The following is a 26,457-nucleotide window of genomic DNA, read 5'->3' on the forward strand; positions in this document are numbered from 1 at the left end:
CAAAAAAAATCCTAAATATTTTCAATTATCTGCTAAAGTTGAGTGTCATGATTCATGATATAAGTACTAATAATTTATTCCGTGTGAATAAAATTTTTATTATAAATACAAATGACTTATTTTTGTGATTGTTTCGACGCGCTCAAACGTTTTCTTGGCCGTAAAAATCAAATAATTGAGTTTTCAAACATTTTGATTTATTTTATTGTTAATCTTGGATTTACAGACCCATTCATTCAAATTTCATAATTATTTTGTTTCAGAGTTTGTTAATCAAAAAAATACCTACTTGTCTGGATTTTCATTGAAATTTTTAATACATCAATTCATAAAATATCATTCTATTTTTTTTCTTCCAAAAAGCATGAAAAACAAAACAACTTAAAAGAAACAATGTCATAATAATATAATTTAATTATTTTTTCTGAATTTGTGCGAACTTTTTTAATATTTACGTTTGTTTTTTTTTTTTTTTCATTATTTTTTTTCTTCATGTAATAAAATAATTGAAACAAAAAAATGGTAAATTTTCTATAATTGATAAAATAAAATCCAGTCACACCCGAAATTGTGTAAATTCAAAAAATTAATAACTTTTTTTTTAATTATTCTATTTTTAATGAAACTTATTCTAAAAAATATATCAATTTAATATTTTTATAAATTTTATTTCACTTAAATTTATTTATAACAGTTCATATCTTAAGAATTAACCCAAAGATAGTTTTTGTCTTCTCAACATTATCAATAGTTGGTTATTTCATTCTCCTAAATTACAATTAACTACAATAATAAAAAAAAAAAACTCAAAATTCAATACTAATGGATGTAAATATGCACTATAACCATATTGTAGTTGGTAGAGAACATTAAAAAAATAATTTTTCATCAACGATGATAAGAAGCAATAAAAAACGTCATGAAGATAATTCAAAGGCAGGAGGCGCTGTGAATAATTCTCATCAATTAATCAGTCTGTAAAAGTCATCGCATTACATTTGTATTCGCTCAACATACAAGGTATTTTAAATAAATTAATTTTTTACTGATTCATTCAAATGTTTACTAACACAATAATTAACAATATTAAAAATTTCGCAGGATGGCAGAAATAATCCCTACAATTTCTCAAGTAAAATCAGAAGCATTGGAAATTTTCCGTAAAGAATTCGGGAAGGATGCTGATGTTTGTGTCTTTGCACCAGGAAGAGTTAATTTAATTGGCGAGCATACTGATTATAATGAAGGTTTTGTTCTTCCAATGGTAATTTATTAATTTATATTATTTTTTTTTTCATTTAAAATACTATTAGTTTGACTCGCAGTTGAATTCATAAGTTGATCTTTGAATGACATTGACTTTTAGAAGTTACAAATTGAACTGTTTTATCACATGATTAAGAATTAGATAATTAATTTCAATCAAAACCGTTTATACTAGGCACTGCCAATGGTAACGATGATTGTTGGTAAGCCCAATCGCAAGTCGACTTGTACAATAGTTTCAACAAGTAAATCAATAACAACAATCAGTAAAATTGAGTTTGAAGTCAGTGATCGCAGTAAAGTAGTACCCGGTGAACCAAAATGGGCCAATTATGTAAAAGGTTGCATTGCTTTTTTCCCAGGTAAGTCCGCAAAATCATCTGAAAGTTAAATATAATAATAATAAATAGTTAATATGATTTAATAAATAAATTTCAGCTGATGTACCCGGATTCGATGCTGTGATAGTTTCAACAGTGCCAATGGGATCTGGATTGAGCAGTTCAGCAGCTCTAGAAGTTGCTACTTACACATTTATAGAAGCTCTGACAGGAGTTGAGTGCAAAGACCTACGAGACAAAGCTTTGATTTGTCAGAAAGCCGAACATCAATTCGCAAATGTTCCTTGCGGAATAATGGATCAATTTATTTCGGTGATGGGCCAGCAAGGTCACGCGTTATTGCTGGACTGTCGCGACCTTTCAGTCACTCAAATTCCCATGGATGGGATTGATAACTACGCGTTTTTAATTACAAACTCTAATGCGCCACATAAATTATCCTCAAGTGCCTTCCGGGAGCGCAGAGATGCTTGTTTTGAGGCTGCTAAAAAATTAGGAAAAAAAAGTCTGCGTGAAGTTACTTTGGATGATCTTGAAAGTAATTTTTATTTTTTTAGTAGATTTTATAGAAATCTAACTATTGCATTGGTCCTCATGATGGAATTTTTAAAAAATTTTGACATATGGTTCAAAAGTTTATATATGTATGTATTTACATATATATATTTGTAAAATTAGCCGTTTTTAAACCTTATAACTTTTGAATGGGTCGGTCGACTCTGCTCTAATTTTCAGAAAAACTAAATTTATGGAAGTCCTTTTAGATGCTTCAAATCGTTTGTTGATCTGTCGATCCGTTTAAGAATAACGAGAGATTTAGAAACGGCTAATTTTACAATTCAGAAAGTTTACAATCGGCTAATTTTAAAAGTTTCTGCAGTAAGAATAGGCTAAATTGACGTAATCACAGATTTTTGTTTTTTGCTATTTTATAAATGACTGAATTTATATTTTGTGAAATTTCCATTTCGCTAATTTCATTAATATCATTTTTTATTTTCAACTAATGTCACAAGTGACATTGTCAACTAATTTTCAAATTTAGAGTTATTAAACATTCTAGTTTATAAACTGCTACTTTTCAGTAATATTAAAAACATACTTAAATCAATGACCACGATTGTACACATATATATGGGATATAACGCGACTTATCAAGACGATAGTGTCTACAATTAGCAACGGATCTCCACCAAACTCAAAATACTTATTCTACAGATAGATACCGAAATCAAGTTCAAAGATGAGCTTAATCGGTCGAGTAATTTAGAAATGCCAGGATTTAAAAATTTTCAAAATCATAAAAATTCATATTTCTTCACTTTCTTACTCGAATAACTTTTAAATGGGATAACTTATTAAATCTCTGTGAATTGCATCTGAAAGCTCTTTAAATTTGCTTCAATTTTAGTACCATATCATATGTTGAGCTTCAAAATTATGTTCTATTCTGCTATGTTAATTATGAAATTTGCTGTTGCACTGGTTTTTTTTTTTTTATATTTTTTTTTTAAATACAATCCTAGTAGTTTTTTTTCTATTCATTATGAAATTTACTTCCATTTCAGCTGCCAAATGGCTTTTTTTTTGTAATTTATTGATGAGAGTAATTTGGTTGTTTTTTCATAGGTTTGAAAAAAGAAGGAGCTACTGAAACAATGTTAAAAAGAGTTAGTCATGTTATTAATGAGAATTCACGTACGTTAGCAGCGACCGCGGCGTTTAAAGCCGGTGATTACGTTAAAGTCGGCGAATTAATGAACGAAAGTCACAACTCACTGCGTGACAATTATGAAGTGTCCTCTAATGAACTTGACACGCTAGTTAATACTGCGAGAAAAGTTGCTGGTGTTCTGGGAAGTCGGCTCACTGGTGCTGGTTTTGGTGGCTGTACTATTACATTTTTGAAAAAGGACTCTGTTGATCTTGTTATCAAAGCTATCAATGAGTCGTAAGTTATTTTAATGCTAAAATTTGTGATTTTGCACTTTAAGTATTAATTTTATTCCAGGTACCCAGGAACTGCGTCATTCTACATTGCTACTCCATCAAAAGGAGCCAGAAAACTGGATTGTAAATAAATAAATAATAAATTAGTAAATCGTTGATTAGTTAATAAAATAGACAATAATTTTATACAATTAAAAATATTAACAATAAGTATGTTACACGTATATTTTAATAAATTTTTAAATATTAATCTTGTGTTTGGCAATTTTTCAGCCGTAACTGCCATTAATACTGAAATGTTTTAACAAAGTACTTGGCCAGTACAGTTCATATCCGTCACGGGGTCACAGTGATTGAAGAAATGCTCGCTGTATCTATTAAGAAAAAGAAAATTAATTAATTTAAATTGATTAAAATATTAATAATTTTGCTTGTAATACCTCTTAAGCTTTGATTTAATTCATTTTCACTAGAGCAAATGATCATATGCGCGGGCTTGACACCTCGGAAGATGGCTGCGATGCTTGGTTTAAGATTGTAAAAAATAAGAGGTTGTCCGCGTTTCGCGAAATCCTCGATTATATTCTTTATTCCGCGAGCTGCGGTATAGTCTGCTGCTTGAATATGGGTAGCATCGATTACAATAGGCATGTGAATTCCTTCTCGAGTTCCGTACTTACTGATAGCTGATCTTACGTATTCAACACTGGGGAATGATAGACTTCTGTCAGGTGTTATCATCAAGTATTCGAATTCCCCGGGAATCTGGAATAGTTTCAGTAATTACTATTAATTGTAAAATCAATGGATTGGTAAAATACATATAAGTATTATGAATTTTTATAAACATTACCGTGATCTTACGGACACGTAAAGATGGTCTAGCAGATGCGTAGAGTAAGAAAAGTAAATTAATGCTTATTCCAATTATTACTCCTAACTCCAAGCCGACGAAAAGACAAGAAACAAATGTCACAATTGCTGGTATTAGATCGATTTCTAAAAAAATTATTTAAGCAAACAAAAATTATTTTTTGAGTCTTCAAGGAGTTATACGGAATTTTTAAAACAATCAATTTTTTTTTCAGTTTTGTAATGTATATTTAAATATGCTGAAAAAAATTAAGTCAATTCCAAAGAAAAATTCGTGAATCAAGAAAATCATTTTGAAGAGTTTCATCGTCTTAACTTAAGTAGAAAAATTCTTGAACTGAGAAATTTTTCTCGGTTTAAATTTCACTTGATTCAAGATAATGAAACTCTTCAAAATTATTGTTTTAATTTAAGAATTTTTCTCTTGAATCAAGTTAATTTTTTTTTTTTTTTTTTCAGTGTATAAATACAAAAAATTTAATGTCAATCAAACTTAAATGTTTTTTTTGTCAAAACGGTTTTTTTTTTTTTTTTTTTTTTTTTTTCATTAATCGGTAAGCAAAATTCATCAAAAATGGCTGATATGATTAGTTTCTAATTTTGACATAATTTTCTTAACTAGGTATACTTTTCAATAATGGATCAAAGAATTATTAATTTCTACAAATATTTTACATTTTATAAACAATTGAAGACTAAAATTTTCATCGAAAATCGACAATATTTTTTTTCAACCCGCTAATTCGTTAAAAATAAATATTTTGATAATTTCTTCAATTAAACATCAGTTAATATGTTATATTAACGAAAATTTTTTATAATTTTGAATTTCAGTTATTCAAACTCAAGATATCGTACTCCCTGCAAATCCCCATTTTCAGAGGACCTTCCGGAAATCATCGACAGAGGCTAGAAAAATAATTATTTGTAAAAAAAAAAAAAAAAAGAAGACATTATCAAAGCTCAAAGTCACTACTATTCGTATATCCGTTTTCATATTAATCAATTAAAGAGCCTCTTGAGAAAAAATACTTAAAAAATCGGTTCATTCCGGTCTTCTAAGTGCGTATAATCTCTTTAAAAAAGGCAGCAATAGAAATTTACAAGGAAACTAAGCTGAAAAACGCTCAGTCATACTTACTTTTACTTTTCCACATGGGCTTGGCGACGTGAAATTCAACCATAAAGACAACCGCAGCTATAATAACAGCCGCGAGAACACTTTTTGGAGTGTAGTAAAGATACGGCGTAAGAAATTGTAGCGATAGAAGAACAAGAATCCCAGTATAAATACCACCGAGAGTTGTTTTAACACCCGATGCATGGTTCACTGCTCCGCGGCTTAGGCCTCCACTGACAGGCATTGATTGGAAAAATGAAGATACAATATTGCAGACACCCAGAGCAAACATTTCTTGAGATGCGTCTACTGGTTTACCATCCGCTAGAAAAATAAATTCGCCAATTACTCAAAAATCAATTCACAAATTTTAATTAAATGATACTTACAAAAAACTTTAGCAAGTGCGATAGTCTCAAGGATACTCAAGAGGGGTACGACTAAACACCCAGATCCTAGCGCGGATACTAGATGAATAAACGTGTAAGTCTGATTGCCTATTTGTGCTGAAAACGGTGGTGGTTGAAAAGTCGGCAGTCCTTCTTTTACGTGTCCTGTCAGAATAAATGGAGATGATCCGAGATTGCTTTCTAGTATCCATGCCAATATCGCACCCGAAATCACAACCATAATATTACGTGTAGTCGACATGAACCATAGAAAAGTTTTCATGACTTTCTGCGTTATTGAAGGGACTTTTGTGTCTTCTGATATTACTCGAATATCATTCAATTTCTGTAACAAAAATAAGTATTTCAAGAGTTCAGAGGTAACGAGAATTTTTCTTGAAAATTTTGAGGCAATTAAATTAAAAGTTTCCAAAATATTCGAAAAAAATCCGAGTTTCTGGTTGTTTAGAAAAAATTGTTTGAAAAAAATTAAAATGAAAGCTATTCTAATAAAATTTTTAAAGTTCATTTTTTTTTAATTAATTTATACAATTAATATTTTTTTTTTTTTAATTTTGGTTGTTGAATCATATGACGAAAACTCTGTATTAATTTTATAGACTAAATTTAATAAGTGTAAAAAAATTGCAATTAATAACAATACACATTCTTCAACCGCCTGACTGCGAGCAACCCCTTGAAAAATCTTTAAAAATTATTATTGAATTCTTAAGAAAATACTTACTCGCAAACCGAACAGTATCATCAAACAAAAAAATCCCAAGACAGCATCCCAAAGTCGGGTCTCACCAATGTGTTCAAAGACACCGTGCCAAGTATGAATAAATTTTCCACTAGGAATGCGGATTCCTAGAATATCTTTGACTTGGCTTGTTGCTATTAATATCGCAGCCGCTGATGTAAATCCCACGGATACTGGACCAGATATAAAATCGATAAGAAATCCTACAACAATGCAAATAATCATTGATTTATTCACTTATTTATGAATTTATTTTTACTTAGTAAAAAAAATCAAGATTCAATGCTTGAATAATTTCTTCATCAATCGCGATAAAAATAGTCGGTAATTGTTGGAGCAGAGATAGTCCTTGATGGATCTGTTCGTCCTTTCACTGCAATATTTTAAAGATTTACCGTAACGTGTCGATGAGATACTTGAAATGTAGATAAACAGGCAGACTAAAGAGTACATGAATAAAATATAAAATAGCAAATAAAAAGTATCATTACATACCTAATTGCAGGATCCCCATGAGCAACGACACGAGGCCTGAGATGAAGGTCAAAAGAATGGTATGGTCTAGACTTACTTGAGCACGCAAAAGTGTCTCGTGTATTAGGATAGATACTAGTGCCGTTGGACCCACCGACACATCCTTCGATGACCCAAATATTGTATACAAAAACGGCGCCATAAACGACGAGTACAATCCATTCTGTTAAAAATAAATTCATGCAATTATAAGCAGTAATTTATAATCATGTCAACTGCCTTAAGTAAAAATAATAATTAAATAGTTAATTCACCTGTGGTGAAACACCAGCGATATTAGCGTAGGCAATTGCTTGAGGAATTACAGTCAATCCTACAGTGATACCAGCTACTAAATCACACACAACGAATTCTTTTTGATACTTAGGTAACCAATCTAATATCGGCACTCTTCTGTATAGTGTTTTCTTGCGAAATGATTTTTTTAACCTTTCGCAAAACCATTCTGTTCCAAATGATGATTCTTCGTATTCGTGAATTACTACAACAAAAAAAATATCTAATTAATTTTAATGTCAATAAATAAAAAATAAATTTATTTGTGTTTTGTTCCTTTTAAATTATAACTATCTTTGTGAAGAATTATATAATTTCAGTAAATTGTATTTTATTGTCAATTGCTAACAACTAACAATATCATTTTACTATTATGCATAATAATATTATGATCTTTTTTTTACACGGAAAAATCGTATTACAATTTATTGTAAAACGACCTAATGCAAGGTCATTGTTTAACAATACTAATGTAAACTGTTTTATAAATATCTCTTTGTGCAAATAATTAGTTATAATATCACCGAAAAGTGTTTTAATTTTAAACTTTATATAGACATAAATAGATTTAGGTAATTATTTACAAGTGGGGTCAACCCATACTGGGCCATGTTAATTTTTTTTTTTGATCAAATTGATCAATTTTTTTTTTTTAATTGTTCTTTTTTTTATGTACTTTTCAAAAAAAAATTATATCAAAAACATCAAAAAAAGATAGAATATAAATTTTATCCAAAAACATGAAAGCCCAAATTTTTTTCAACTTTTAAAGGCAAAAAAACTATCGAAATCTTTATTTTTTCCTTTCACGACATTTTTTATCATAAATGCGCCGTAAAAACAAGCAGAATAAAAAAAAAAATTTAACAAATATTAATTTTTCACCTAGTTATGGCCCACAATGGAGTTGACCCCACTTGTAAATAATTACCTAGATGTTATTATTTTTATTATGATTTTTATTATTAAATAAAATTTTAATAATTATTTTTCAAAATTTTTTAGGAAATTTCATTTTAAAAAATTTTAATAATAATAATAATTAATATTCACATAAAAAATCGATAACTTGGCAATAATTTCTAAAAGATAAACAAAACGCAATAAATATCTAGAGTAATCCGTACAAGGAATCCCCGGCAGGCATAATTATTTCAATCTCTAGATCTATATCAGCATAATCGATACAAAAATAATAATCAATTAAAATTGATTGATATTTTAAATCCATAAACTGCACTTACATAAAAATAATTTTCTAGATAAACTAATTAGAGGTAGCAAAAAATTACTTTTTTTTTATCATCAATTATTGTTCGCTCAGCGATATTTCAAAGCGATAAATATTGCTGATACGAATAACTGTTTATTCCACAAATTTAAAACTTAAAAATTAAATAAATAAATTACTTTGACGGTTTGAAGATTTATACTCATTAAACCCAGTACTGTTAAGCCGGTTATTAAAGTCAACCATCGGGTTACGTATAACTAAACCATCTTCATGTGAATTCTCGAAATTGGTAAGCTGCACATTACAGTCACCATCCGGTTTATTGTCCTTGATTTTGTACTTCGACATCTTGTAAGTAACGAAGTCGATTTTCTTCTCAACTTACTTATTGATTGTCAATTATAAATTTTTCTTCGAAGAAAGTTTAGCGGTAAAGTAATTAAGTAAGTGCGTACTTTAGTAACTTATTAATTAATAATTATTATTAAAAGTTTGCTGGAATTATTGTAACATTATAACACAATTGAAACCTGAAACAAAAAATTAAAGATTAAATTGTGTCAATGTCTTTATATTTTTATTTAAATTAATAAAATAATTGAACAAGTGTTATTTCACAATTCAGGTATAATTTTAAAAAAATAAATAAATAAAATGAGTAGAAAGATTTCACACATGATTAGCAATTTGTCGTGAAAGTTTCTTAATTTAAAATGCACATCTCGTTTATATTAAAAAAAATAAATAAATTACTTCGTGAGCATCTTTTCTCTAAGTCCGCGTTCAATTAAAATTTCAATCATAAAATTGTTAACAAAATGTGAAATTTATTTCACAGAGTAAATGAAAAATTTTTCAAGTCTTACCAATTTAAAATAAACTTAATTTTATCAGTTTTTTTTTCTTTCAATTTCGCTTCTTTATTCGAACAAACTGTTTAAGAAATTTAAAGAGTTCAATGGTCAGCAAAATTAAAAGCGATCCGTTCGTATCAGAAGTTACCGGCAAATTAATTAATTTTAATGCGAGACGGCAGACTTATGGATCACATACTGTTACTGTTACTTGCCATACATGGTATTGCGATGTTGAATAAATCCCTACCCTCCTTTGTAAAATACAACAATATATTGTATACAGGCGTAACAATAGGAGTGGGAGCACCTATATATTCGCGAGTTATCAAAACAATGCCACGTGCTTCACGGGTATTTTATTTCGTAAAACAATTTAAACTCTTCAATGATTTACAAATTATTGAACTTTTATTTTATTAAAATCAAACTTCCGAGGCTTTTAATCAGTAACAAATCTTATTTTATGAATAAAATGACACATCACAAAATCAACACAACTAGTCCGTGCCGTATGGGTAAGGAACAGTATTTTGCGCAGTGTTATTTACGTTTTAGGGTGTCCTTAAGGTCTTTGATCGAATTTAAACCTTGGGCTGAAGTTCATACACGTGATTTCATTTTATTATTATTTTTTTGCTCCCCATGGCCTTGAACTAGAATGGATTGAGTAAAGGGAAGAAATGAAGAAAGCTACTGTTATTATTTTCACACTGTCAAACCTGTTTGCGCACTAAAGTTTGTTTTTACCTTTTTCGTCATTTTAAAGGTAACTGAACTGGATCTATGGTAAATTGTGACTGTAAGTACACGTGTGTGAACTCGACTTTCAAGGACAAGGGATGTACAATCACGTCGGGTGATTGGACTAAAATTTAACGATTTTCTCGCTGAATAAAAAAAATAAAATTGCATAAGTTGAAGTATACGTAATGCAACATTGGTATGAATCACTAATGATCGTCAACTCAATCGTGAATTCTTTGTAGATTTTATATTTAATGTTTTTTATTATTTCCGGTTTTGTTATGTCATTTTGATTGAAATCAAGTTGGCAATTTTTTCTTGGCTCGTTTTATTTCCTAGATAGTCGATTTAACGGGACTATAGCATGAAATTTTTCTAGACAAATTAGCAGACAACTGACTTCTTTTAGAAAATAATTTTTTTTAATCCTACCCTAGTTTTTTGAAACTCCATCTTGAAAATTTTTAAAGTTTCCTCTTTGAAAAAATCCTATAAATTTTCAGATGTCTGTCCATTTCAATATCGTTGATAAAAAATAATACCGAGAAGTTTTTATTATAATTAATTAAAAAAAAAAAAAAAAAAAAAAAAAACATTTGTGTTCTCAATATTGTCTATTCAATTTAATTTAATGAATTTTTAATTTTACGCTTCATTTCACAAAATTGATTACTTATTATTTCAAGCATCATTATATTTGTCCATTCACTAAAATTAATAAAAATTATTATTGAATAATAATAAAAAAAAAAAAAAAAATAGACCCAAGTAGGCTCCGGGGGGATTCGAACCCCCGATCTCCTGTTTACTAGACAGGCGCTTTAACCAACTAAGCCACGGCGCCGTAATATGCGAATGTTAATAGTTTCATTACAAGGAGTAAGTTAAATGAAATTAAAAAAAAAGACAATTTCAAACAGTGGTTATGGTACAAAATTGTCAAAAAATTGGAGATTATACGCGCCGCAAAAGTATATAAGCTTATAGCTAAGTAATCCATAATTTTTACGCAAGAATATGGCACGCCGTTTTACTTTTTAAACATAAAAAAATAGTTGTCATAATAATTCATTGAAAAGACAAATTCCATAATAATTATAACAGTTCTATTACAAATCGTACCAAGATATTATAACATCGTATTTTTTTACTTTATTAAAAATTGTGCGTAAGTAAAATATTTACAAATTATGTATACATATAGAAAATTGTGTGCATTTTTATTCTTTAACATATAATTAGTTATTTCATAAGAAAGGAAATAATTATTTTGATTTATGTGTAATATATACGTTGAGTATTTATTTAGAATGTACAATTTCCAATTGACGAATATTATTGATGCTGCATCGAATTTTTTTTTATTTTTGTAGGAAGTGAAATAATATGACGATTTAATTATTTCAAGTATCGTCCAATAATATAGCTAAATATTTCAACGATATAAAAAATTAATAGCTTTTCAATTATGTACATAATGCTAATTCCTTAAATTTTTTACTGATGTTAAAGAATTATAACTTATTGTTGAAACATTTTTTAATGTTATTTTTGAAGACATCCAAAGTGCTAAAAAATCCATATAATTGACCATTAAATTTCTATATCTAGTAATTTTTTGTTCGCATTATTAAATAAGCAATGAAAAATAAAAAATAAATTACCAGGGAAAACTTTATTTCGTTATCAAATATGAATAAATTTTTATAAATCATGACCTTAATTTCATATTTCTTTATGATGTTCTATCATCATAAAAATTCAGCAAATATACACTATAACAAAATAATTAAGAAATTATTTTGGCTGATTGAATTAATAGACGATTCAAAAAATTATTAATACGGATCATAACAAATGGATTCATGAATTATAATTATCAATATTGATAATTTTAATTCCGAGTCTGAATTAAAAATAATAAACATTGATCATTTTAATTCCGAGTCTGAATTAAAATTATCAATATTGATAATTTTAATTCCAAGTTCGAATTAAAATTATCTAAATAGATAATTTTAACTCCAAGACCCATCAAATCCCGTGATTTTGTATTGGCTGCACGGATGGTTTAAACATCTAGTGATAATTTTAATTCATCCTGTAAATTAAAATTATCAATAATAATAATAATTCTAATTCAGACTCGGAATTAATATTATCAATATTGATAATTTTAATTGCTAACTTACAGATCGACTTAATTATTGTGTAATATTTTTTGATACTTCAAATAAAATTCAATTGATTTCCATGATTTTAAATTCTGTTGTTTTACTTACAAAACTTTCCAATGATAAAGTATTTTTTCCGTCATCGCACTAATTTTTATGAAAGTTTTAATTAATAAATTTCTGGAACCCTTGTTAATAAGTATAATTAATATAACCGAAAGCATTTAAACTAAATGCATTACCGCTCAAAATAACTGTACAAGTTATATATCACATATATCATTATTCTGGTATATCATTAATTAGCTAGAGAATTATTGAACAATATTAAAATGATCCATATACATATAAACATAATCTCAAAATTCATAATTATCATTACCAACAAAATATCAATTGATCAATTAAAATTAAAATTGTAAAAAATTATATGAAAATAGGATAACTTGTTATTCAATAGTGATTCTTTTGAGACTTTAAAGATCACAGTTACTTTTTTTGATACAATATAAGATTGAAACAGAAGTTTAATAAATTTTTATCATATTTAATGATGATTAATATTTGCATACTATATTTTTAGGGACTGAATTAAATTTATCAGCTTAATGAAAATTTACCTTCAATAAAATTCAGAAAATTTTTCATATAGCATATTTAGTATTCAAAAATAAAAATGAGTTCGTTTTTTTGTATCATAATTTCTAAGAGGAAAGAAAATTTTCATCTATACTCAACAACGTAAACAAAATTTACTATCATATATATAGCATCAGGAAATATGCGTACAGCTAAAAATTCCAAATAAAAATTGATTCCTCCTTGAAAAGAATGTTGAAAAAATTGTAAAAAATAATATCATTAAAAATGAAAAATGCTCCGAATCCCTATATTTCTATATGCTAATGGAATTAAAATTATCAATAGTGAAATAAAAATAGATTTCAAAAAAATAATCTCAAATAAAAATTATGTCAAACATAATTCAAGAACAGTAAAAATGTTAATTATAATTTAAACCTTAGGTAAAAAATTTTAAGCTTTAAAAAGTAAAACGGCGTGCCATACAAGACTGTACTCGTGGAGACGCCACCCATACAATGATTTCTGTCCGACTCCGTAGATATATACTTTTTCATAAGTTGTTGAACTATAATCCGTTATTTATAAATAATTAGACGGTCAAAAATATTAAAAAAAATTTTTTTTTAAACTCACAACAAATACATTAAAATACTGTCAGATTTTTTAAAGTTTCTGACCATTAATTGTTTTTTTTTTTATAACTAAGAAACTGGTACAGTACTGCAGAGAGCGTATACAATCAATGTTAAATATCCAATTTTTAATTGAATTCATCTTTAATTATAGGTGGTTAATTGATTTAAAATTATTAGGGTAATTGTATCATCATGTTCTTAATATATGACCCAGATTTTACTTTTTGTAATTGAGTATTTTAGTTTATTCGTTGTTAATTACTTAAAAATTAATAGAAACAATTATTGTTATTAGTGCGGCGATTATTATTTAATTATTGTATTTATTTAGCTAATAATTTTATGTTATTGTTACCGAAGGTATGATTAAATTAAGAAAATAAGCGTGTGAGAAATTATTACGAAGCCGAGCGAATTAATTGTAAAAGAAATTAAAAGACTGGGAAAATTATTCTAAGTTCCGAACAAGATTTAGTATGGGAAAGTGATGAATGGATATAAAATGAAAGAAATGACGATTATTATTTTGTAAGAAATAAATTAGGTAAGCGAAAATTTTATAAGTCCCGAAGACAATTTAGTATGGAAAAATCAACGAATGGATATATAATGAAGGAAATTGCGATTAAAATAATAAAGAATTGTGAATTTGACGAAACGAATGGATAGAGAATGAAGAAAATTGCGATTAAAATAATAAAGACTTGAGTTTCGAAAATAAAAACTTAGAATTTGGCGAGACGAATGGATGGAAAATGAAGGAAATTACGATTAAAATAATAAATAATTATTTTTGAATGCTAGTACGAGAACACCGGATAGGTGTCTAAAACGACTCTTCCTTTTCGTTACAAGAGAGTTAGGCAAAAAATGATAAACGCCAAAATTTGGCTCGATAAAGCAAGCAGTTCTTTCTCGGGAGAATTACTCGGGCGAATACTCTTCACCAAGTAATTCCAGAGGATGATACTCTACCTGGAGTCTGACCAAGGCTCAGGTAAGTATCATGAACCGACCGGATGAAAGTGCTTCTCCCCGTGCCAAAGCCTTCAGCTGAGGTACGGTAGGTGATCATAAGCCGTGTAGGTGGGGGCGAAGAGGACACTCTCCATTCGCTCTCGGGGTAGAGGTTTAGGCCCAGGGGTGACGGCTAGTCTCCTGGGGAAGCGGGGAATCAGCTTTGAAGTTTAGTTCGCGATTTTGACGCTCACGGTGAGTGAGAGTATGTGTGAGAAGAGTGTTCTAACATATTGTTTATATTGTTTAATTTGTTTATATTGTTTATATCGTTTATTAACATGATCAGGCCAATAAAGAGGTTTTTCTTTTTTTCTTTGATTGATTTAAAATAAAGTGTTTTGTTTATTATTTTGTTATCGATAATGTAATCCCCGTTTATGACCCTGGACTCCGGCGAGCAAATTTCGAGCCGGGGACAATTAAATAAATTATTTTATTTTTATAATTTTTTGGAAAACGTGGACGTTACAGATGGCGCTCGAACAGGGACAGGATTAATTTTTGGTAACGGGCCACGTAGTGTAGTTAAAGATGACTTATCGTAAATTCATATTATTGTAAATCTTTTGGAACTTGGGGAACGAGAAAAAAAAAAATCGTTCCAAAACGCGATTAGCCGGGATGTGAATGTGTTGTCGAAAAGAAGTCGTTCAACCGGATGAAGGATGAAACTAGAACCTTGAATCTCTGATGTAAACCAGTACCGAAATCTAAGTGTCCGCAGTGTTCTGAGCAATTCAAAGATGAGACCATGCCCTGGAGGTAGGAGTCACCGTCATCAAGAATTACCAGTCACTGAAATAGCCACGAAGTTGAGGAACTCGTTGAAATCAGAACTTGTAAAAGTCCTGTGTGCCACTATGTGGGCAGGCACCTGAAAAGTCCTGTGTGCCACTATGTGGGCAGGCACCTGAAAAGTCCTGTGTGCCACTATGTGGGCAGGCACCTGTAAAGTCCTGTGTGCCACTATGTGGGCAGGCACCTGAAAAAGTCCTGTGTGCCATTACGTGGGCAGGCACCTGAAGTTGAATCCGAAGCCGAGTATGAGCAGAACTTGAACCACGACGCATCACCGTAGAATGACCGTGAGGAAGATCCATCCGAGGTCCCGATTGTGAACCAGACTCAGCGATGAGGACACCGAAAGAAGATCCGCGTAAAACCGAGTAAAGACCCCAAGTTTCAAAAGATACCAAATTTAAATTCGAGAGTCTGTTTAGTTACATAGTTTACTAGTACCGAGCCTGTTTATTGACCTGAAAACGTGAAAAGAAAATTATTTTTTGTTTGTAAGCTGAATGACATGGCGTGCGAAAGCCATTTATAGCGTTTTTGTCGTTTTCACCACCATGGAGATGTCAAAGACCAACAAGATGTTTACTGAACTTCAGAAAGGGAGAAGAATGGACCAAAAGAAAAGTGGCAAACCAAGTTCACCACTTTTCTTTCCGAGGAAAGAGGGGTATGACCCAGATTTTACTTTTTGTAATTGAGTATTTTAGTTTATTCGTTGTTAATTACTTAAAAATTAATAGAAACAATTATTGTTATTAGTGCGGCGATTATTATTTAATTATTGTATTTATTTAGCTAATAATTTTATGTTATTGTTACCGAAGGTATGATTAAATTAAGAAAATAAGCGTGTGAGAAATTATTACGAAGCCGAGCGAATTAATTGTAAAAGAAATTAAAAGACTGGGAAAATTATTCTAAGTTCCGAACAAGATTTAGTATGGGAAAGTGATGAATGGATATAAAATGAAAGAAATGACGATTATTATTTTGTAAGAAATAAATTAGGTAAGCGAAAATTTTATAAGTCCCGAAGACAATTTAGTATGGAAAAATCAACGAATGGATATATAATGAAGGAAATTGCGATTAAAATAATAAAGAATTGTGAATTTGACGAAACGAATGGATAGAGAATGAAGAAAATTGCGATTAAAATAATAAAGACTTGAGTTTCGAAAATAAAAACTTAGAATTTGGCGAGACGAATGGATGGAAAATGAAGGAAATTACGATTAAAATAATAAATAATTATTTTTGAATGCTAGTACGAGAACACCGGATAGGTGTCTAAAACGACTCTTCCTTTTCGTTACAAGAGAGTTAGGCAAAAAATGATAAACGCCAAAATTTGGCTCGATAAAGCAAGCAGTTCTTTCTCGGGAGAATTACTCGGGCGAATACTCTTCACCAAGTAATTCCAGAGGATGATACTCTACCTGGAGTCTGACCAAGGCTCAGGTAAGTATCATGAACCGACCGGATGAAAGTGCTTCTCCCCGTGCCAAAGCCTTCAGCTGAGGTACGGTAGGTGATCATAAGCCGTGTAGGTGGGGGCGAAGAGGACACTCTCCATTCGCTCTCGGGGTAGAGGTTTAGGCCCAGGGGTGACGGCTAGTCTCCTGGGGAAGCGGGGAATCAGCTTTGAAGTTTAGTTCGCGATTTTGACGCTCACGGTGAGTGAGAGTATGTGTGAGAAGAGTGTTCTAACATATTGTTTATATTGTTTAATTTGTTTATATTGTTTATATCGTTTATTAACATGATCAGGCCAATAAAGAGGTTTTTCTTTTTTTCTTTGATTGATTTAAAATAAAGTGTTTTGTTTATTATTTTGTTATCGATAATGTAATCCCCGTTTATGACCCTGGACTCCGGCGAGCAAATTTCGAGCCGGGGACAATTAAATAAATTATTTTATTTTTATAATTTTTTGGAAAACGTGGACGTTACAAATAAGTATAAAAAAATTTAGAATTTTCTGACGGTATGCCTTAACCACAACTACCTTAAAAGCAAGTTTTTTTTAAATTAACAATTGCAGTTTATCTGATAAGGCAGGCTATCAATAAAATATATGTTTTTTACGAAAAATAATCAAAATTTTCAAGATTTAAAGTGATATAATATGTCTTCCACTTTTTTTATCAGTAAAAAAAAAAAAGAAAATGATTAAAAAAATACTAATTTTCAGTATCTATTATTTAAGAAGACGATTAGGACTGATACAATATTCATGTGAGCGAACAAAAGAGAATTTTTAAATATTTAGCAACTTCAGAGATCTCAATATCATTTAATTAAATTTATAATATTTGTGGAAGGTCACATAGACAGAAATGTGATTTTTTACACTCATATGACAACCAATCCTCAAATTAATTTTATCTTTTGATAATCTCGCGGTATAGTAAACAAATTAAAAATAATGTTCGCTAAATAATTACTGTCACACTGAAATTATAATTATTTTATGATTTTATGCTTCTTCTATTTAATGACTGCAATTTCAAACGATAAAGTACTGGATGATTATATGATTAAAAATGTATATAAAAACACAATGATTCGATTTTTTTATCGAGGGCCGTGACGAGGTGGCCGAGTGGTTAAGGCGTTGGACTGCTAATCCAATGTGCTCTGCACGCGTGGGTTCGAATCCCATCCTCGTCGAAATTCTTTTGATATTTGTTATCAACCATATGTTATTGTTGTAAGAACATGAACAATGAGTAATTAGCTTTTGAAAATATATTAAATCACGTACACATAAATTCTTCAATTATGATAGTTTTTATATGCTCTTGAAAAGTATATTTTTTTATTTTTCTTAAATTCCTGAAGAGATAGAAATTTAAATTTTAAAATAATTAACAAAAAATCTAAGGATTTTATTTCAAGTTTGAACACTTCTAATATTTCGAAAGTATTGGGCTGAAAGTTTTAAATTCTTTTGATAAATAATCACAGAAATATCGAGTATTAGCTTAGGATTTGCTGTCTATTGAAAGCAGGTAGTTGGGAGCAGCTGTTCCTCTCTTTTTATACCTGCGTACTAAATTCACTCAATAGTGGTACGCATTTGTAAGTTTTGTTAATTTTATTTATTTTTAATTATTTTTTTCACTCCAACATAATTCGTTTAACTACTCTAATAATTTATACAGTTTAATCAATTTAATTTGCTTGTCTTCGGTTTGATTTAAACTTCATTATTTTAGATTTATTCGTTACAAATCGTTACGGAATATAAATTCATTTGTGACCATTTTCTTCAAAAAAACGAGAAAGAAATTACAACAATACCCTCATTGTTGGGGCTCAACTTAAAATGATCCTAAAATTCTGTATGCAAGCGTATAAAAGAAATTCCTTGTGTGGAAGTAATATTCTAAGTTTTTGGTAGTAAAAATAAGAAACCAAAATTATCTTGAACAAAAATTTAGTAAGTGTTTTATTCATTTATAACTTTTTGAAAATAACTGTTGAAAATAAAATTAAATGAATGAAAAATAATTTAATATACTAAGTTCTTTGTGTAAGTTTGAGCCTATAATTTTACTATTATAAGAAAATATAATATCTCAAATTATTACTTTGAACTAGAGTACTCCATTTTCATTTCTGAGAAATCGTAAAGTCTTATTCTGTCCTAAGGACAGCAATGTGTTTACCAAATGTTACTGAACAGAATATTCTTTTAAAAATAATAAAATATTAAGTGAACTTAAAGAAAAACATGGAAGAAAGATTTTTCAATATGAAAAAACTCATTATTTCAACATAGTATTATAGTATTATAGAGTTCAGTATATTTATATATTATAGAGTTCAGTAAATTTATATTTAATTACGTCAATAATGCCGATTCAAGTATTAAATAAATTTCATACCTTTTTTAATTACTCAATCATACTGAATTTAAATTTTCAACTTTTTAGTTCATTTTAAATTATTCTTGAGATTTTTCCGTCTTTCTAAATGAGTTTATTTGTTATTGGTTGAAGAAGATTTGGTTATTTTGGTACGGACAAATTCTTTGTTTTATTATGTATTTATATCCTACATCACTGCATTAAAAAAAGACAACACGATCGGTCTCCGTCGTTACTTCAACACATCAGGTATAAAGAATGTTTTAGTTAAGCTGTAAGAAAATTACGGGTGAATTGATTACTTTTTTTTTCAATTAATGAAATGAAATTAATCTTTTTAATTGTTTCGCAACACTAAACAATAACGTTATGGTTTAAATCACAAATTTTAATGCAAATGAAACGTCGGGTAAGGCAAGAAAACATAGTCACCGTGTCATTTTCATTCAAAATCGAAGGGAATCCAAAAGAAAAGTTATTCTCGATAGATAGATTTTTCGTATTGTTTTCGACATTTCTCATAAAACTCGGAAAATTCTTTCCAAATATTTTTACAAACCGCAATTTTTCCGTTTACTCTTGTTAATCATAATTGATAAAACTCGACTTTTAATTTTTATCACATCACCGTTAACAGAAAAATTTTAATTGCGAATCGAACGAAAATTTTTCTTGGTCAATATTGAATATGTATATTAAAAAATATGTAAACCTTGTATAGTAAACAAATATTGTAATAAAGTTTAAATCTTTTAATTTCTTTACAAAAAATTCAGAAAATATATTCTTCTACCAAAATGTATTGGTATTCAACAGGCTTATTACTCTGATAATATTTTCGTAAATTTTGAAACGTCGGACGATTTTAAGTATTTTATTCTCTACTTTGAAAATTTTTTATCAATTTTTTTCAACAAATATGTTATTGCCATCTACTTTATTGTTGATAGTTTTGTTTTTTACAATTTTTATTAATAAAAAGTATCATTAACTTAAACTGAACGTGAGTGATAAGCAGAAACCTTATAAACTAATACATTTTAAGACTTTCATAATTTTTTTTAGCAACTTTCGGTCATCACACAAAGTTGCAAATTTGATAGATTTGCACTCAGTTCTGATTGAATGATTATGTTTGTAGTCATATCGACTTTGTTTGACTGGCCTCTACACTCTGTCGGTAAATGATTTATAAACCTGCACCTAGATGGTATCATTATTCAACAGTGCAAACAATAAATAAAAACACGTAAAAGTAATAACAAAACTTAGCGATGATAATAGTTTATAATTAATAAAGAAATGAATAGTGGAATTAATAATAATGACAATTTATCAGAACTGATACCTCTACTACGTAAGTAGAAATAATTGTCAATAATGTATTCACCGAATACCATCATACATATTGCGTTTAATATTCTTTGTATTTCATACTGTTAATATCTCAGATTACACAATCAATGTAATTTGTCACAAAGTCATTAGTTATTATTTTTCATAACTCAACGCCTACAATCCGAGCATTTTAAACTTTTCTTTTTTAATTTTAACAATCTTCCACGTGCGACCCCAATTTTTTTTGTTAATTTTGAAAAAAGCATAACACAAAATGAAGCGATAATTTTTAGTGTCCGTAGAAGCAGTCGTGGCCGAGTGGTTAAGGCGTCTGACTAGAATATGATCCGCCATCTAGCTATCAGATTCCCTCTGGGAGCGTAGGTTCGAGTCCTACCGACTGCGATTTTTTTTTTAAATCAAAAAAGAAATTTTTTTTTATTTAACACAGATAATTAATTTACATCACTTTGAACTAAGTTACAAAAGGATTCTATCACGCATTGTATTAATTATTGACAGTAAAAGTGTGAGAATAAAAAAATTAACTGTAAATTGAAGATAAACACGCGAGGTAATTTAAAAATAATTTTTGCATTTATCTGTCAAAGATTATTTTATATTAAAAAAAAAAAAAAAAACCAACCTTGACACAAAGATCTAATTCCAACACGATAAATGAGCAAATTTTTTATTAATATTTGTATTTTTTTTACTCTCCTCACTCATATGATCGAGACATACCGTAGAGTCTCTTAAGACTTCTGTTTATAACTCATATTAGTTTACTTCGCACGTGAGGTTTCATGATAAGTAAAAATAAAATATTCAGACCACTTCTTATATTTATTAGACTATATTAAAAGATAATGCCGTTAAAATTTAATGTATTGCCGTTAAAACTTTGATTAATCACCCAGGAGTTTATCATTTTGTTTCGATTCATGAGAAAACGTAAATAAATTTCCTATAATACGTCCGTCAAGTGACCTCCAGAATCAAAATTAATGAATTGACGAGTCTCGGAAAAATATCTATAAAAAAAAAAATATATCAATCGATGATTAAAACTGTAGTTAAATAGTAGTTAGGCCATACTTATTTCCTGCAACGGTCTTGTCTTATCTGTCGACCAATTTTACTGGTCGTATCGCGTTGACATAAACCATATAGAAAATTAAATATATTATGTATATAGTGAATTAACATTCTTTATGTATAGTAGTAAGTAGTAACTTTATTTTTTTCCATCTTTAACCAGTGATAAGACATCGAAGCATTCATGTCAATTAAAACAGCCATCTGCATTAAATATTTTAGTGTTTTATATAGCATTATAGTCAGGAGCTTAAACTTATAACATAATAATCCTCCGCTCTGATCCGTTCAATAATTATATTATAAACGATCAAGATAATTAAGTGTTGAGAAAATGATATTGTTTATGGTTAATCTGATTAGATAAAAGATATTGACGTTAATGATATAAATTAAATAGAATAAAAAAATATGTAAGACCTACAAAACAGTAAACTTTGAGTTTGCTACGGAACGATCAGTGTTAAAGAACTTAAAGAAATATTTTCAATCGATTACATGATACATGTGATGATAACAAATAAACTCTAGCTTATTGGTATTCATTTAAATACAAGTAACGAGAATTTAATTACATTAGACTTTCGAAACTTGCCAATTAGTCACTGAGGATTACCCAAGGACGCTTAGGCATGCAATAATAAAATAATTGTTATAATATATTTGATACTACTGTTATCAACGCAATGAAAAGGTAATCATTTTGTCATTACATCTGTTTTATAAATTTTTCTTTCTTCTGTTTTTTTACTCATTCATATCAGTTAAATATAAATAATAAGTCAGTTTTTTCAATTTAATTCTGTACCTGTTTTTGAAACTTACCAGAAAAGATGAATTACATCGCTATTCCAAGTGAGAATTCTAGAAAAAAAAATAATTACGATAATTATCATAATGAATAATTTATAATTGCCGGTAACAATAAATATGAACATGAGTAACGTAATAAATTTGTTTGTTTGCAAAAAGGTAGAGACATGACAGTACCAGTGAGAGCTCGTGCTAAAGAAATATTAGTTAAGAGAATTCCAATACTAGGATGGCTGCCAAATTATACCTGGGGGAAGCTTCTTCAGGATGCACTGGCTGGTATCACTGTTGGACTCACTGCTATTCCCCAGGGCATTGCATATGCTGTTGTTGCCGGTCTTCCTGCTCAGGTAATTAATTGCATTTATTAAGAAGCTATTTTCGTTAAGTTGCATTATCATAAGTATATATTATTTATTTAGGAAATTGTCTATGGTTATATTGTGATAATATTCGAATATTGAGTAAGTTCATTTTATTACCTTATATTATTTGATGTGTTGGAAAGAATTGGTCATCAAAATTTTTCCAAGATTTCCTGATGTTCTATTAATAAATTTTGGAATTAGTCTAGGAGGAATCAGTGCATGAGTACCGAAAATTATTCCACCTCAATTTTTTTATGCGATCCTCTTCAAATTGCCCTACTGATGATATAAATGCATGTTGCCATGGGGCAACTACGTGCCATATTGTTTAAACCGAAATTGTTTAAACAATTGCAGGGAATTGTTATTTTTTTTCTCTCGTTTTTCGGATCGATTAACCTTAACACTGTAAATCCTAGAACAAAATACAATATATTTATTTATCTATTCTCAGAATTTAAGATTACTCATTCATCGAACCAAGTACCTCCCATAAGGTCACTAATTATGAACGCTTAATTTAAAGTATGGAAATATCTTTTGTTGTAATCGATTATATTAATGAAAATGATAACAATACAAGCTATTAAAATTTAACAATAAGAAGCGATTAATTTTACAAAATTATAATAAGTGACTCTTATATAAACAATTACTAACTTGCTACTGTACTTGACACATTGAATATTCTTCAAACTTGTTTACAATATATAAATAATTTTAATTATTTTACTTGTGACAGTATGGACTCTATAGCAGTTTTATGGGCTGTTTTGCTTATCTCATTTTCGGAAGTACTAAAGACGTGACCATTGGACCCACAGCAATAATGGCTCTACTAGTTCAATCTTTTGTCTCAAAATTTGGAAATGATTTTGCAGTAAGTTCATTCATAACATTGACACATTCACCAATCCATGAATAATTAATTATGATTGTAATTGAATTTATAAATTTTTTTAAGGTTCTTCTGTGTTTTCTGTCAGGATGCATAATAATATTAATGGGCCTTCTCCACATAGGTTTCCTGGTTAATTTTATAAGCATGCCAGTAATCTGTGGATTTACAAATGCTGCAGCACTAATTATCGGTGCTTCTCAATTACACACATTGTTTGGCATTCAAGGAAAAACTAAGACTTTTATTGACTCAATTGTTAAAGTTTTTAAAAATATTAAGCAAGTTAAATTATGGGATACTGTCCTAGGAGTTGTGTCGATAATTATTTTAGTTGGTCTTAAGGTAATTATAATTATAACAAAAATAATCTACAATGAATAATTGATTGATAAATATTTGTTACCTGCCACAGCAACTGCCAGGTAGCAGATCAGGATCAGCCGGAAAGAAAATAATGTGGCTACTGTCTTTGGGAAGAAATGCAATAGTCGTGATCACCGGAATAATTCTAGCATATACATTGTCATTGTACGACAACAATCCATTTATTATAACGGGAAATATCACCGAAGGTCTTCCACCACTGAGCTTGCCACCTTTTTCAACAGAGTTCAACAATACCAAGTATGAATTCACTGACATGGTTAGAGAACTCGGTAGTAGCTTAGCTTCTATTCCTCTAATTGCTATTCTTGAGAATATTGCTATAGCAAAAGCTTTTGGTAAGCTAATTAGAAATTTATAAAAAAATATTTTATTAAACTCAGAATGAAAAAATGAATATTTATTTTAGCAAAAGGAAAATCGGTAGACGCAAACCAGGAAATGATAGCATTAGGTTTCTGCAATTTATTCGGCAGTTTCGTAAGATCGATGCCAGTAGCTGGGAGTTTTACAAGAACTGCTATTAATTCTGCGTCAGGAGTGAAAACACCGATGGGTGGAATAGTCACCGGTTTGTTGGTACTTTTGGCGTGTGGACTACTTACATCGACCTTTAAATTCATTCCCAAGTGTACTCTTGCTGCTGTTATTATCGTAGCAATGTACTACATGCTTGAGTTTCACATTTTTCGCGTCCTCTGGAGATCTAAAAGTATTTTACTTTTACTTGTTTATCAAAATAATATTTAAACGAATACTTACAAACTTTATTTTTAGAGATTGATATACTACCACTATCAGTGACTCTTGTTTGCTGTCTGCTGATAAATCTTGAGTACGGAATGATAATTGGAATTCTTTTGAATCTTATTCTGTTGCTGTATTTTAGTGCAAGACCAGGATTGACTATCGAAGAACGCAACATTGAAGGTGTCGACGTACTTCTTGTAGCTCCCGAGCAATCACTGAGTTTTCCAGCCGCTGAATATCTTCGGGAGCGGGTCATTGAGTGGTTTGTTCTCATATCAATAATATTTCTATTTTACTTTATATCTTTTTTTAATTGACAAATTTAATCTGCAGGTGCGACAAAAGATCTTCTTCCATTCCTGTTATTATTGACGGTAAATTTATTCACCGAATAGACACCACTGTTGCAAAAAATTTGGGTCTTTTGCACACAGATCTGGAATCAAGAGATCAGAAATTAATTTTTTGGAATTGGTGTGACGGTGTCAAAAATACTTTGATTAACTATGACAAAAATTTGACAGTAAATTTTCGAGATTCTGCCAATGTAGCTCAATTATTATCAGGTAAATAGTATTAAAAAATTAAATAATAAAAATCACGAGTAAATTATACCATTAAAAGATTATCATACATACACCAACATCAAATACAATTAAATAATAGATAGAAATAAAAATTAATTTTGACAGTAACTAATAAAAATTTATTTTTACAGATGAAAATTCTGATATCACAATCATATCAGCACTTTGATAGTTATTTAAGATAAAATAAAATTATTTTGTATAAATAAATTTTTTTACAGAAAAAAAAACTTTTTTTTCTAACCCTCAATCTTTAAAAGAAATAAAAAAGTTACCAACGTTTGTATAAAAAACAATTAACCACACAAGAATCAACAATTTGAAAAATCTTAAAAATAAAAATAACACTTATTAATTTATTAATAAATGAAATTTAATGTAATGAGAAAGAATATTATAAACCCACCAGCATGACCCTTGAAAGGTCAAAACAACTGACCAAGATCAACATCTACAATGACGCTCGTTTCGTCTCGAACAACCTACAACCTACAACGCAATAGTGCGCAATAGTTGGTAAAGTAGTTGGTAGTTGGTGCTAGTGTATATAGAAATGTTGATGATCATTGATCATGAATGCGCGCCAAGCACCAAAAGGACAAGTTGTCCGTCTAGTGGCGCCCTCTCGGGCGAGGATTCCCGCCAATGATATTGTGAATTTAAAAAAAGCGGCCAATAAGCTTGCGCAGAGATACCCAAACCTAAAGGCGCACAATGAGGAGTTTATTTATCGACCAATAGGGCTCCCAGAATAAGGCATCGTGGCCGCAATGGGAACATCCGGCTG

General features: G+C 29.4%; 3 protein-coding genes, 1 long non-coding RNA gene and 3 other non-coding genes across 14 annotated transcripts; 4 read left to right on the top strand and 3 right to left on the bottom strand.

The window, feature by feature from the left end:
- Nucleotides 1-794: 794 nt before the first annotated feature.
- On the top strand, nucleotides 795-3,967 carry LOC123265012 (galactokinase-like). Of its 2 annotated transcripts, none has more exons than XM_044728592.1 (7): nucleotides 795-1,029; nucleotides 1,102-1,264; nucleotides 1,442-1,628; nucleotides 1,705-2,145; nucleotides 3,237-3,558; nucleotides 3,619-3,680; nucleotides 3,831-3,967. In XM_044728592.1, the coding sequence occupies exons 2-7, from the start codon at nucleotides 1,103-1,105 to the stop codon at nucleotides 3,860-3,862; spliced, it is 1,206 nt and encodes a 401-aa protein (XP_044584527.1). In that variant the 5' UTR covers nucleotides 795-1,029; nucleotide 1,102; the 3' UTR covers nucleotides 3,863-3,967. The 2 variants fall into 2 exon arrangements, with proteins under 2 accessions (XP_044584527.1, XP_044584526.1); XM_044728591.1 differs by having other exon boundaries at nucleotides 796-1,020.
- Nucleotides 3,596-23,022, bottom strand: LOC123265009 (sodium-independent sulfate anion transporter-like). 3 transcript variants are annotated; one of them, XM_044728581.1, is made up of 11 exons: nucleotides 22,928-23,022; nucleotides 22,693-22,731; nucleotides 8,923-9,276; nucleotides 7,491-7,717; nucleotides 7,198-7,399; nucleotides 6,685-6,905; nucleotides 5,940-6,285; nucleotides 5,572-5,874; nucleotides 4,411-4,556; nucleotides 3,998-4,322; nucleotides 3,596-3,931 (listed from the first exon to the last, which is right to left on the bottom strand). In XM_044728581.1, the coding sequence occupies exons 3-11, from the start codon at nucleotides 9,092-9,094 to the stop codon at nucleotides 3,894-3,896; spliced, it is 1,980 nt and encodes a 659-aa protein (XP_044584516.1). In that variant the 5' UTR covers nucleotides 9,095-9,276; nucleotides 22,693-22,731; nucleotides 22,928-23,022; the 3' UTR covers nucleotides 3,596-3,893. The 3 variants fall into 3 exon arrangements, with proteins under 3 accessions (XP_044584516.1, XP_044584517.1, XP_044584518.1); XM_044728582.1 differs by having other exon boundaries at nucleotides 22,858-22,999; XM_044728583.1 differs by lacking the exons at nucleotides 22,693-22,731; nucleotides 22,928-23,022 and adding an exon at nucleotides 9,613-9,813.
- Trnat-agu lies at nucleotides 11,118-11,191 on the bottom strand. The gene has a single exon. It is a non-coding gene; the product is annotated as a tRNA-Thr (tRNA).
- Trnas-gcu lies at nucleotides 18,148-18,229 on the top strand. Its single transcript has one exon. It is a non-coding gene; the product is annotated as a tRNA-Ser (tRNA).
- Nucleotides 18,543-25,890, top strand: LOC123265010 (sodium-independent sulfate anion transporter-like). 5 transcript variants are annotated; one of them, XM_044728589.1, is made up of 9 exons: nucleotides 18,543-18,640; nucleotides 22,844-23,030; nucleotides 23,791-23,928; nucleotides 24,013-24,291; nucleotides 24,362-24,671; nucleotides 24,743-25,045; nucleotides 25,111-25,345; nucleotides 25,417-25,649; nucleotides 25,802-25,890. In XM_044728589.1, the coding sequence occupies exons 2-9, from the start codon at nucleotides 22,848-22,850 to the stop codon at nucleotides 25,837-25,839; spliced, it is 1,719 nt and encodes a 572-aa protein (XP_044584524.1). In that variant the 5' UTR covers nucleotides 18,543-18,640; nucleotides 22,844-22,847; the 3' UTR covers nucleotides 25,840-25,890. The 5 variants fall into 5 exon arrangements, with proteins under 5 accessions (XP_044584524.1, XP_044584519.1, XP_044584523.1 ...); XM_044728584.1 differs by lacking the exon at nucleotides 18,543-18,640 and adding an exon at nucleotides 20,628-20,788 and having other exon boundaries at nucleotides 22,840-23,030; XM_044728588.1 differs by lacking the exon at nucleotides 18,543-18,640 and adding an exon at nucleotides 20,659-20,788.
- Nucleotides 21,074-21,174, top strand: Trnas-aga. Its single transcript is given in 2 exon segments — nucleotides 21,074-21,110; nucleotides 21,130-21,174. It is a non-coding gene; the product is annotated as a tRNA-Ser (tRNA).
- On the bottom strand, nucleotides 25,396-26,346 carry LOC123265014. Its single transcript, XR_006509473.1, has 2 exons — nucleotides 26,077-26,346; nucleotides 25,396-25,519 (listed from the first exon to the last, which is right to left on the bottom strand). It is a non-coding gene; the product is annotated as an uncharacterized LOC123265014 (long non-coding RNA).
- Nucleotides 26,347-26,457: the final 111 nt, after the last annotated feature.

Source organism: Cotesia glomerata, linkage group LG5 (genome assembly GCF_020080835.1).
Source record: "Cotesia glomerata isolate CgM1 linkage group LG5, MPM_Cglom_v2.3, whole genome shotgun sequence".
Lineage (NCBI taxonomy): Eukaryota > Metazoa > Arthropoda > Insecta > Hymenoptera > Braconidae > Cotesia > Cotesia glomerata.